This window comes from Peromyscus californicus, unplaced genomic scaffold, assembly GCF_007827085.1.
Source record: "Peromyscus californicus insignis strain IS unplaced genomic scaffold, ASM782708v3 Scaffold_15__1_contigs__length_86483966, whole genome shotgun sequence".
NCBI classification, from domain to species: Eukaryota; Metazoa; Chordata; class Mammalia; order Rodentia; family Cricetidae; genus Peromyscus; species Peromyscus californicus.
This window is the reverse complement of record NW_026294447.1, coordinates 51,730,617-51,742,656: the sequence shown is the minus strand read 5'-3', so window position 1 is coordinate 51,742,656 and position 12,040 is coordinate 51,730,617. Positions and strand designations below refer to the sequence as shown.

The following is a 12,040-nucleotide window of genomic DNA, read 5'->3' as shown; positions in this document are numbered from 1 at the left end:
ACATTTGTACCTAAAAATAAGCCTATCATGAGCTTATGATTAATTAAATGATTAATCTAAAAAGTGAAACAAGGTGGTTTTTTTTGTTGTTTTTTTTTTTTGATTTTTTGAGACAGGGTTTCTCTGTGTAGCTTTGTGCCTTTTCTGGATCTCACTCTGTAGACTAGGCTGGCCTCGAAACTCACAAAGATCTACCTGCCTCTGCCTCCCAAGTGCTGGGATTAAAGGCATGCACCACCACCGCCTGGCATGAGGTAACTTTTCTTAAAGAAATGCCTAAATAGTATTTATTATTTTAACTCTAGGGCCCAGATCCACATTTTGTAAGAGGTTATAGTTGCTTGGCTGTGGTATTAGGGGCATTTAAAACACCAGGAAAAAAACTTATCATGGAGTCAAACATAGGGGGGCATATATGTTGTTGTATGATACAGTCTCACCACCTTGGGAGGCAAAGGGGAAGGATCTGAAGTGCTGGGATTTCCATAGCAAGGCCAAATGACCGCTCTTTGATGTGCACTGCACCCACTCCACCCTTGCTCAGGTGTGCCCTCCTGTTTTTTCCAGACAGGATCTCTGTATGTAGCCCTGGTTGACTTGGAACTCTGTAGACCAGGCTGGCCTTAATCTCTCAGAGATCTGCCTGCCCTTGTCTCCCCCCTGACCCTTACCCCCCACTTCCCCAGTGTTGTGCTTAAAGTTTATGTGCTGCTTCTCTTTCATCCTTTAGGTTTCAATTTTTTTTGTTTGTTTTTGTTTTTGTTTTTTGAGACAGGGTTTCTCTCTGTAGCTTTGGAGCCTTTCCTGGATCTCGCTCTGTAGATCAGGCAGGCTTCGAACTCACAGAGATCCGCCTGCCTCTGCCTCCCAAGTGCTGGGATTAGGTTTCAATTTAAACATCTTCTCAGGGTTGTATTTAATTTTTTCTTGAGAAGGCTTGTACCCCCTCTCTGATTGCAACTTCCATATAGGTTAGGAGAACTAGGCCAAGTATGGAGTAGGGTACCATCAAATAAAGAAGAAGAGGAGTGTGGGGCAGTGGTGGCTCACGCCTTTAATCCCAGCACTCGGGAGGCAGAGCCAGGGCTGGTCTACAGAGTGAGATCCAGGGACAGGCACCAAAACTACACAGAGAATCCCTGTCTCAAAACAACAACAACAAAACAAAACAAAAAAAAAAAAAAAAAGAAAAAAGGAGAGGTTCTAGACTGATGTATATGCCTGGGCTTAACCTTGAAAACAGTTGTTTTAAACCAATGTGTTGCCTTCCAAGTATAAAAGTGTCATAAAAATACTGTAACTAGGTTGGGCGGTGGTAGTGCATGCCTTTACTCCCAGGCAGAGGCAGTGGAGCTCTGTGAGTTTGAGGCCAGCCTAGTCTAAACTCCAGTTCCAGGACAAGCTCCAAATATACACAGAGAAACCCTGTCTCAAAACAAAACAAAAATACTGTTAACTATTTTAGTTCTCTGGTGACCTTGGGATCAAAATTGCTCTATTTAAAGTTGTGGTCCAGGAAACAGTGAATTCTAGAAATAAGCTGTTTAAATCTTAAAAAGTAGCAGCTCACATTAAGATATCAATAGGCCACTGGAGTATAGTTTTAAATAGAAATTTACTCTGGACAAAATTCTGGTGGAGATGGTAGTTGTTTATGAGTGCTTTCTAGATCCACAGTACTGGAACACCCAGAGACTGAAACTATTATGTAGTTCTGAGAGCTGTTGTACTTTGTACACATTGGGTGGCTTAAGAAACTATACTTTTCATGACTGAAACAGAAATTTATTGAGGGCTCTAGCCTTCCACTTAATTAAAAAAACCTTGTTTATGTTTTTTCTCAACACCAATAAGGAAAATTCCAAGACAACCGATAATATAAGAACTCAAAACAAAAATACATTGAGGGACAGTTTAAATATTGGCCTTGAAGAAAATATCACTAAACCCTGAGACCTAAAAGAGCTGGATTAAACTGGAACAGGTGATAGGTTAGGCCACACACTTAATAGTAAATATTAGCTTTCGGCTTTGCTCTCTAGGGAGAGTGAATTAGATTGGCTTTTACAGTATAACAAGAGAAGTATACATTCATAAATACTGAACACCTGTGTGCCAGTTACAGTTGTAAGCATAGTGCCCATTACAATACATGACAAAAATCCAAGATTTTGAGGAATTGTACATGTGATCGTGTGAGGATAGGTAAGTACTGTAGGGAAAAGTTAAACTGGGAAGAATGCTTGCTTTCAACTAGGTAGTCAGAATCTCACTAAGATGACATTTGAGCCATAGTTTGAAGAAAACACAGATAGAGCACAAAGGCTGTAGGTCAGAAATTTCTGAAATGTTCCAAAATCAAGATCACTGGAGCCAGGCAAGGAAGCACATGTCTGTAATCCCAGCACACTGGAGGCACAGTCAGGAGGATGCTAAGTTTAAGGCCAGCCGCCTGAGTTACAGAGTATGAGACTTTCAGAAAAGGAAAAGCTGGTTAGTGTGGCTGGAGAAGAATTTGAGCAAAAATGTAGGGAATGACAGGGTTTCTCTGGGTGGCCTTGGCTGTCCTGGAACTCCCTCTAGATCTGCCTGCCTCTCCCTTCTGAGTGCTAGGATTGAAGGTGTGTGCCACTATGCCCAGCCTGAGACAGGGTCTCCAACTTCACATGTAGCTGAAGTTGTCCTTGAACTGATTCTCCTACCTCTTTCCGAAGTGCTGGATTACAAACATGGCATAACTGATACTAGACTTGAAAAACAGGTTTTGATGGGTTGACTTTGACAGCTTGGTTGTAGACAGGTTAAATTTCATGAGCCTGCTGGTAAATATATGAAGTGTAGGCAGGCAGTGCAGTGAAGCCAGGTGTAGTGATGCATGCAAGTGATCCCAGCTGCTTGGGGGATTGAAGCAAGAGGATCAAGTTCAAGACCATCCAGGGTAACTTAGGGAGATTCCACTTCCGAAAGCAAAAACAAATAGGTGGTGGACATTCAAGTAAAACTCTGGAGAGGGGTACTTAAAAGTACAAGCCTGGATAAAGTGACAGACAGCCTAAGAAGAGACATGTAGAGTTGGAGGAGATTCCCCAAAACAATTCATCAAAGAAGCAGCAAGCAGCTAAGAGGAAGAAGAAAAACCTGAGAATTAGCTAGAACTGAGCCACTCAATATATGCAGCTACTGGCTGCTTGTGGCTGTTCCTCTTGGCTCATGGCTCCTGAATGAGTAGGCAGCTAAAGAACATCCATCACTAATGATGGTCCTGAACTAAAAGCCAGCTGGAGAAAGTATGGCAAGGATGCAGTGTCAGAAACTTTAAAAAGTAACTCTAGAATCAAGACCTGGTCGTTGGGTTGGCTCTTAATCACCAGTGAGCAGTTTCGGCAGAATGGGAGGCAAAAGTCTGAGAGAAGCATATTTGGAACAACCCAGAAGAGATTTGATATCAAGAAATGTAGATAAGATTTGCAAATGACTCAAGTGAACTTTCTACAGAACATTTGCTGTTACTATTCCAAAGTAAGCACTTGAATCTTCAGTAAATGCTATGGTAAAACACCATGGACCAAGCCGGGCAGTGGTGGCGCACGCCTTTAATCCCAGCACTCAGGAGGCAGAGGCAGGCGGATCTCTGTGAGTTCAAGGCCAGCCTGGTCTACAAAGTGAGTTCCAGGAAAGGCATAAAGCTACAGAAAAACCCTGTCTCAAAAAACAAAACAAAAACAAACAAACAAAAAAGTTAAGACACCAGGGACCAGTTCTTTTCAACCCTAATGGAAGCATCTGAAAAGTATTAAGACAAAGTGATCTGGAGCCCACCTCCATGGACCTTGACACTATTTATATGTGAGTTTTTTCTTTTTTTCCACAACCACTTTACACCAAAAGAAATATTAATGCATGGTGATGTCCAACCACAGTCAAAGTCATCTAGGACTTCATCTGTGGGAGGATTTGTAACATGGTGGTGCATACCTGATGAAAGAATGAGTAATGAAATATCACAGTAAGTGCTTCTGCCGGGAATTTAGAGACTGAAGATGCTAAGTCATTAACACTGGGTATTTAAGAAAAGACTGACACTACCCATGCCATACAAACATGTGGTTGTGTCACAAGAGCAGTGAGTTACTTGTATGAGCACTTTATATCATGACTCCACCAAAGACAAACTTTTTAAAGATTGTAAAATGGAATCAGATTCTATACGTCAGGGGATTTTTAAAACTAGAACATCTCCTAAGTCAAAAATGTGTAATGAGCCGGGCGGTGGTGCCGCACACCTTTAATCCCAGCACTCGGGAGGCAGAGCCAGGCGGATCTCTGTGAGTTCGAGGCCAGCCTGGGCTACCAAGTGAGTTCCAGGACAGGCGCAAAGCTACACAGAGAAACCCTGTCTCGAAAAACCAAAAAAAAAAAAAAAAAATTTAAAGTATCAGCCAGGTGTTGTGGTGCATGCCTTTAATCCCTGCAGAGGCAGGCAGCTGAGTTCAAAGCCAGCCTAGTCTACAGAGTGAGTTCTACAGCAGCCAGAGCTATATAGAGAAACCCTGTCGTGGCAAATAGATTTTTTTTAATATTACTACTTCAATACTAATAAAAAGGGAAACACTTAATTTTTCTGCAAGTACAAAGCTGGGATCTGAAGCCAGATATCTTGGGTTCAAATCTTGGCTCTTCTGATTTTTGCTGTTGTTTTGAGACAGGGTCTCACTGTGTCACTCTGGCTGTCTTGAAAGTCACTATGTAGACTAGGTTCAGATCACCTACCTCTGCTCCGAAGTGCTAGATTAAAGGTATGTGCTACCACATCCTATCTATGGCTCTTCCAATTAACATTGCTTTTCCAATTAGTGCCATGTCCATAGACAGGTTATTAATTCCTGCGTGCTTCAGAGTCTTTGAAAATGGCACTCATGCCAATATAACACCTGCCTCAGGAATGGAGAATTAATGTAGAATGCTTCCAAAACATTTCTGCAACATGCCTACTAAAAGCACTCAAAAGATGCAACTGATTCCCAGAAATAGGTATGTCAAACTTTCCCTGGAGCACTGAATAATATGATAGCAAAAGATGTGTTTTTTCAGCAACTAAATTGAGTTGGTTTTTTGAGACAGGGTCTCTTGGTAGCCCTGGCTGTCGTGGAACTCTATGTAGACCAGGTTGGCCTTGAACTCAAGAGATTTGCCTGCCACTGCCTCCCAAGTGCTAGGATCAAAGGCCTGCGCCACCACTATAAGTTCTTAAAGCTGGGCAGTAGTGGCACATACTTTTTCGAGACAGGGTTTCTCTGTGTAGCTTTGAAGCCTGTGCTGGAACTAGCTCTGTAGACCAGGCTGGCCTTGAACTCACAGAGATCCACCTGGCTCTGCCTCCTGAGTGTAGATGTAACAGTCTTATTAAATAAGAAACACAGAGCCAAATGCAAAGTTAAAAGCCCAAGAGGTCAGAGTAGTAGCTAAGAGCTGATACTAAAAACCCTTTCTTACCCTTCGCTGCCACTGTCATCCTTCCCCTCAGAAAGAGACCTACTTCCTGTGTATCTGTCTTTTTATTGACTTTCAGTTCTGCCTTCTCATTGGTTGTAAACCCAACCACATGACCTCCTCATCACTGCCTGTCTATATAGACCTCCAGGTCTTCTATGGTTGGTATTGAGATTAAAGGCATGTGTCTCCATGCTGGCTGAATCCTTGAACACACAGAGATCTGCTTGTCATGTGATCGGGATTAAAGGTGTGCACTACCACCGCCTGGCTTCTGCTATGGCTTGCTATTAGCTCTGACTCCCAGGCAACTTTATTTACTAACATACAAATAAAATCACATTTCAGTACAAATAAAATATCACCATACCTGAGTGCTGGGATTAAACGCATGCACTGCACCGCCCCCCCCACATACTTTTTTTTTTTAATCCCAGCACTCCTGGAGGCAGAACCAGGCAGATCTCAGTGCTAGCATGGTCTACAGAGCGAGTTCCAGGACAGCCAAGGCAGTTACATAGAGAAACTCTGTCTCGACACCAGAGAGAGGGGGGGGGCGGGTTGAGAGAATCATAAAGTAGATTCTGATGCTTTTGAGCTAAGCATGGTGTCTGCATGCACACCTTCCCTTTAGTGCCTCCCCCATCCCCACCCCCCACCCCCGTGGATCTCTGATTTCAAGGCCAACCTGAGTTCCAGGACAGCCAGGAAATGTCTATTTTAAAAATTAAAGTTTCCCATGGAAATCTTAGGCTCTCTGCTCAAATACAGCATAAAGTGGGGTTGTAGCTACAGTTTTCCTTCCTGGCCCACAGTCAGGACAAATCTCTCTCACCCGCCAGTCCCACAGCTGCTCAGACCCGACCAAGTAAACACAGAGACTTATATTGCTTACAAACTGTATGGCCATACCAGGCTTCTTGATAACTGTTCTTATATCTTAAACTAATCCATTTCTATAAATTATACCTTGCCACATGGCTCGTGGCTTACCGGCATGTTCACATGCTGTTTGTCATGGCGGTGGCTGGCAGTGTCTCCCTCACTCAGCCTTCCACTTCCCAGAATTCTCCTCTCTCCTTGTCTTGCCTATACTTCCTGCCTGGCCACTGGCCAATCAGTGATTTATTTATTGACCAATCAGCAACACCCTTGACATACAGACCATCCCACAGCATGGGGTTCCTGAAAAACTTGTAGGACTGCGGTTATATCAAAGTGGTTGAGAGTTGGCTACCATGTACAAGGGCCTGCGTTTGATCTCGAGCACCCCAAAAAGCAGAAACAGAAAGCTTGCAAATGTATAAATTGAGAAAAACTTTCACTAATACTCATTTTCATTTTTGATATGCGTCAGTAGGCAGTCTACACAGACAGAATAGTTGCCATTTGTACAGAGCACGGGGTGGTGTGTCAGTGGTGAGAAACCGGCATCTGGTGATGACTTAGCTTTGCTGCTTAGTAACTGACCTATGGCAGGTTGCTTCTCTGCCTCCTGTTCCTCATCTATAAAGCATAGGTAATAAAGTGCTGCTAGCTCTCAGGGTTGCTGTAGCTTAAGAGTAAAGACCCCAAAGCCCTTGGTTATTAAACCAGTGTGAGATGTTTTAGTATTATCATCACTGCATACCCCATCTCACTCCGGAACAGTCTGTCTTTGGTGATCTGTACTGGACCAGACACAGATGCTGCTAGTGCAGAGTACAAGGGATCACATCTTGATGCAGCTGCTTTAAGACTCAACGTTGGGTTAGAAAAGAGTGAGAAAGAAGATGACATGATAGCCTTTCAAAGGGTTGATACTGAGAAAGACTGGACTGAATTACCTGGTTTCATCTTCCATGTTATTTCTAGACTTTCAACCATTTTATCTGTTCAGGTGCTACGTAGTTCTTAAAAGATTAGTGGTTTAGGTAGCCATTAACCTCCCCCACCCCCCAAAAAAGAACCAACAGCCATCATGGCTGGGAATGTAATTTAGTGGTAAAAGTACAAAATGCACCAGGTGGTGGTGGCACACAACTTTAATCCCAGCACTTCTGGAGGCAGAGTTCCAGAGGCCAGCCAGGGCTACACAGAGAAACCTTGTCTTGGAAAAGAAGTACAAAAGGCTTGGGTTCAACCCCAGCACTGCTCCCCCTCTTCCCCCCCAAAAAAAGAAACCCAGAAAGGTAGTAGCCACCAGCTGAGTAATTTTATACCCGTCCCTTTTAAGCCAAAACAAGAAAGCAGTTAGCTCCAGCAGGGTGAATTAGTGTCTTAGTCTGAAAAATGTTACAGCAAGCCAGTAATTGTAGAAAATTTAAATTTTATGATCATGGCCAGACCTGTTTACACTTTGCACATGGATATATTCATTGTTTTCCCCAGTGGAAAAATTTCTGAATCATACTATGTTGCACATAGACTAGAAATAAAAATTCGGGTACTTTTTCAAGTTTCTAAAGACTGCAAATAACAAGCCATTATTTTACTTCCAATATCTGAAGTCATCAACATGATTCTGTAGTACTGTTTCTCAGGCTTTACCTAAAAAGTCATTATTATTCAGATAAAATAGTCCTCTTGTCGCATTTTCTAAGTCTCTGTTCCACCACAACTTCCTGAGATTTGTGAGGAAACTTCAGTCTTGTGATCAGCCTCCATGTAGTGCCCACAGTTTTGTAATCATAAGGAAAAAAAACGGTGACCGGCTTTATGTGTCAATCAATTGCAGCCTGCTGATCTGATTAGAAGCCTTGACAAATGCCTGGTGCCGATTGCAGATAACTGCCAAGCATATGGGGATGATACAATAGCCCACTGTTTTGGGATCAGCTCTTGTACAAGAATAAAGAAACAAAAACATCTGTAGGTATGGTATCAGAAAAATAACTGTCCACAACCAAAAGGGCAGGGAAAGTAACCGAGCTTTCAAGGAGTGTGTCCATGTGGTTCCTTCCCGAGGCTCCTCAGGGTGCTGCTGAATGTGTTCCAAAGCCAGCCTGTTGTAAGTCTCATTGATTTCAAAAACATAGTAAAATGCTGCTGCACTTGCTAGCAAATACAATCCCACTCCAATCCATCCCATCCGCTGACGGAAGTTCATCATTCTCCATGCTCTGTGCCTTCAATGTAAACACAGAAAAACTACAGTTAGGGTCTAGTAATGTTGCCATGGTAACTATTCAAAGTGCACTTGATTTAAATTTGAGTTCTGAAAAGCACGAGCATATTTAACAGCTGTAAACAACTTACAGGTGGTTGTTTTTATATAACAGTTGTGAGCCCGTAAAATAATGGTTTCAGTATATATTGAGTACTGCTATTTGTGTGAACACCACAGTGAATGAATCATCACATCTTGTTTGAATAGACACAGTACACCTTCGTTTCATATAAAGGGGCATCTAGTTTTCACACAGGACATCGCACTTGACAGTTGAAATGCTTTCTGACTTAACACCATTACTTCAGACATTAACACTGGGTGTTCCACTCGTTAAACCAATGTCGAAGCCCCCAAGTTAAGACGGTAACTCGAACACTTACAGTGGTCCCGAAAATCTTCCTGTTCCCCCAGCAAGCGTGCAAGAGTCACTCAGTTCTGAATAGTCAGGTGCCTTTGGCATTTCAGAACAAGCCACCTTAAGAGAAACCCTCTGGGTCGCGCGGCTCGGAGGTGAGCGCCGCCGCCGCCGCCGCCGGGGAGCTCGAGCTAGTAGTGATTAAGCTCAGCGTGACTTCGGCTGGTCACGCGGCGGCGGGCCCCACCGCCCTCTGGAGCCCCAGTCAGGGGCAGCCACCTGGAGATGCTCGGCCGCCGGGGCTCGGGGCAGCCGGGCCCGCCCCCCGCAGCAAGCGCTGCGGCGCCCGGGCTGAGCAGGCTGCGCCAGACCTAGCCGGCAGAGCCCCAGCTCGGCACCCGCCGGAGCGCCGGGCCAGCTTGACAGCAAGCTGAGCAGCCCCGGGTCTCACCTTCCTGTCCCGAGTGGCCCGCCCGCTCGCAGTCCCGGATGCCGCCGCAGTCAGAGCTTCCGTCTCGGGCCGGAAACGCGCGCCCGCCTCTCGTGACGTCAGGCTGTCTCCACTGTGCCGCCGCCTACCACCTCTGCATCAGACTGAGGTGGTTGTTCCCTGAGGCGGCTGCGGCGGCCGATTTCCTGCGCTTCCCCGCACCGTGTACCCCACTACCGAGCTCGAGACGTAGTCCCCGGGTCTCGTCTGAAGCCCTCAAAGGTCAGACGCCTTCCCCAGGATCCGGGCGGCGCGTCTGTCTGTAACGGCGGGGCCGTAGGCCCGATGTCGTCTTTGGGCGCCGAAGGCGGGAGGGCCGAGGAGCCGGCTGCAGCACAGCACCGCTGCGGGGCGGCGGGCAACGCGCACGCGGTTAACTAACATGGGTGCTCTGTCTTCTCAGGCTCCTGGACCTCCGCGAGTTGAAGAGGCAAGTGCGCACATCACTGTGAGTGGCGGAGGCGGCGGCGGCGGCGGCAGCGTCCGAGGCGAACTAGGACTTAAATACTCGGCACCATGACTCTGAGGCTCTTAGAAGACTGGTGCAGGGGCATGGATATGAACCCGCGGAAAGCACTGTTGGTTGCCGGCATCCCTACGACCTGCGGAGTGAGAGACATCGAGGAGGCCCTGAAGGCTGGCCTGGCTCCCTTGGGGGAATACAGACTGCTTGGGAGGATGTTCAGGAGGGATGAGAACAAGAATGTAGCCTTGATAGGCCTTACAGTAGAGACTAGCAGTGCTCTGGTTCCCAAGGAGATACCTGGAAAAGGAAGTGTCTGGAGAGTGATCTTTAAGCCTCCTGATTCTGATAATGAATTTTTATGCAGATTAAATGAGTTTTTTAAAGGGAGAGGGCATCACGATGGGTGAATTGACCAGAGTTCTTGGGAATCGAAATGACCCTCTCAGCCTAGACCAGGGCATGATCCCTGAAATGCGAGCCCCCGTGCTGGCACAGGCATTAGATGAGGCTCTTAAGCCTACCCTGCAGAATCTGAGGTACAAAAAACTGAGTGTATTCTCAGGCAGGGATCCTCCAGGACCAGGTGAAGAAGATTTTGAATCCTGGATATTTCATACTTGTCAGGTAATGAGAACATGGCACGTGTCAGATATAGAGAAAAGAAGGCGGTTGATAGAGAGCCTTAGAGGCCCAGCATTTGAAATTATTCGAGTCCTCAAGAAAAACAATCCTTTCATTACAGTTGCAGAATGCCTGAAGTCTCTTGAGACAATATTTGGGATTATTGATAGTCCTAGGGCATTGCAGGTCAGATACCTTACTACTTATCAGAAGGATAATGAAAAGCTATCTGAATATGTTCTAAGGTTGGAGCCTTTATTACAGAGATTGGCACAGAAAGGACTAATTGAGAGAGAAGTTCTGAATCAGGCCCGTCTAGACCAAATCGTTGCAGGGGCAGTCCACAAGACAGTTCGAAGAGAGCTTGGACTGCCTCAGGGTGCAGCCCCAACCTTACTGCAGTTACTGGCAATGATAAATGATAAGGAGGCAGAGGAGGAGGAAGAGGAGGAAGATGTCCTTCAGGCTGAATTAGAAGGGTGTTTCACTTGACCCCAGACCAGCAAGGATGTTATGATGAGCAGAACATGATGGAGAAATTCATTTCAGTGAACAGCTCATTCCCACCTTGTGCTGCCAATGTGTTACTGACATGGAAAATGTCATTCTACATTGATGCTTATTTAAATCAAACAATCAGTCATTCTGATTCTAGTCATTCTAGTGCAGTGTTCCAGAAGGCCACGCAAAGTTCATCTGTACATCCAGTAGTTGTGTGTGACCTTGTTATCAGTTCGAAGTTTGAAGTGTTGCCCACATTTATGGTGAAGACCCTGAGCCAAGGCTGGCTAAGATATTTAGGGTTTCTTTTTTTTTATAATCAGTTATTGATTCTGTGCAATAAAAAAGCAAAATTGAATGCTGAGGCTGAGTCTACAACAGCTATCTTTAGGTTTGTGATATATCTGATGTGTTGTCAGAGTGTCTGGTTTTAAATGTCATTTTCTTGGTGTTATAAAATTGAATAAAGAAATGCTAATAATAGAATGTCGTGTTTGATGTTTCTCTACTTCAGGATTCCAAAATACTACATTTCCCCTGAGACAGGCTCTCTCTGCGTTGCCCTGGCTGACCTGGAACTCACTCTGTAGACCAGGCTGACCTCGAACTCAGATCTACCTGCATCTGCTTCTCCAGTACTGAGATTAAAGGCATACGCTACCACCGCCAGCTTGATTTTTGTTGTTTTTAAACAAGAACCAGACTGTACACAGATTGTGGCAAGTAGTAGGCCCAACTACATCACTGTTGAATTTGGAGGTAGAAAGGAAACAAAGTTTTGTGTATTTTTCCAATCCTAAAAATCTTGTAAAATAACCCAGGCATGGTGGTGCACACCTGTAATCCCAGCACTTAATACATAGGGCCAGTGGCAGGAAGATTGGCCTTTCAAGGCCAGCCCAAACTATGTAGTGAGACCTTATCTCCAAAGACAAAATTCTGTACGTAGGGAAACTCAATTCGCAC

The 12,040-nt window shown here is 45.0% G+C and overlaps 2 protein-coding genes across 3 annotated transcripts; one reads left to right on the top strand and one right to left on the bottom strand.

The window, feature by feature from the left end:
* Window positions 1-7,781: 7,781 nt before the first annotated feature.
* Lyset (lysosomal enzyme trafficking factor) lies at window positions 7,782-9,553 on the bottom strand. 2 transcript variants are annotated; one of them, XM_052738835.1, is made up of 2 exons: window positions 9,448-9,553; window positions 7,782-8,597 (listed from the first exon to the last, which is right to left on the bottom strand). In XM_052738835.1, exon 2 carries the CDS (start codon window positions 8,579-8,581, stop codon window positions 8,186-8,188), a length of 396 nt encoding a protein of 131 aa, XP_052594795.1. In that variant the 5' UTR covers window positions 8,582-8,597; window positions 9,448-9,553; the 3' UTR covers window positions 7,782-8,185. The 2 variants fall into 2 exon arrangements, with proteins under 2 accessions (XP_052594795.1, XP_052594794.1); XM_052738834.1 differs by lacking the exon at window positions 9,448-9,553 and adding an exon at window positions 9,022-9,441.
* Window positions 9,554-9,578: 25 nt separating this feature from the next.
* Window positions 9,579-11,560, top strand: Moap1 (modulator of apoptosis 1). Its single transcript, XM_052738833.1, is given in 3 exon segments — window positions 9,579-9,708; window positions 9,890-10,326; window positions 10,328-11,560. Coding segments are annotated over 2 exon segments (1,062 nt in total). The 5' UTR covers window positions 9,579-9,708; window positions 9,890-10,002; the 3' UTR covers window positions 11,066-11,560.
* The last annotated feature ends 480 nt before the right edge of the window (window positions 11,561-12,040 follow it).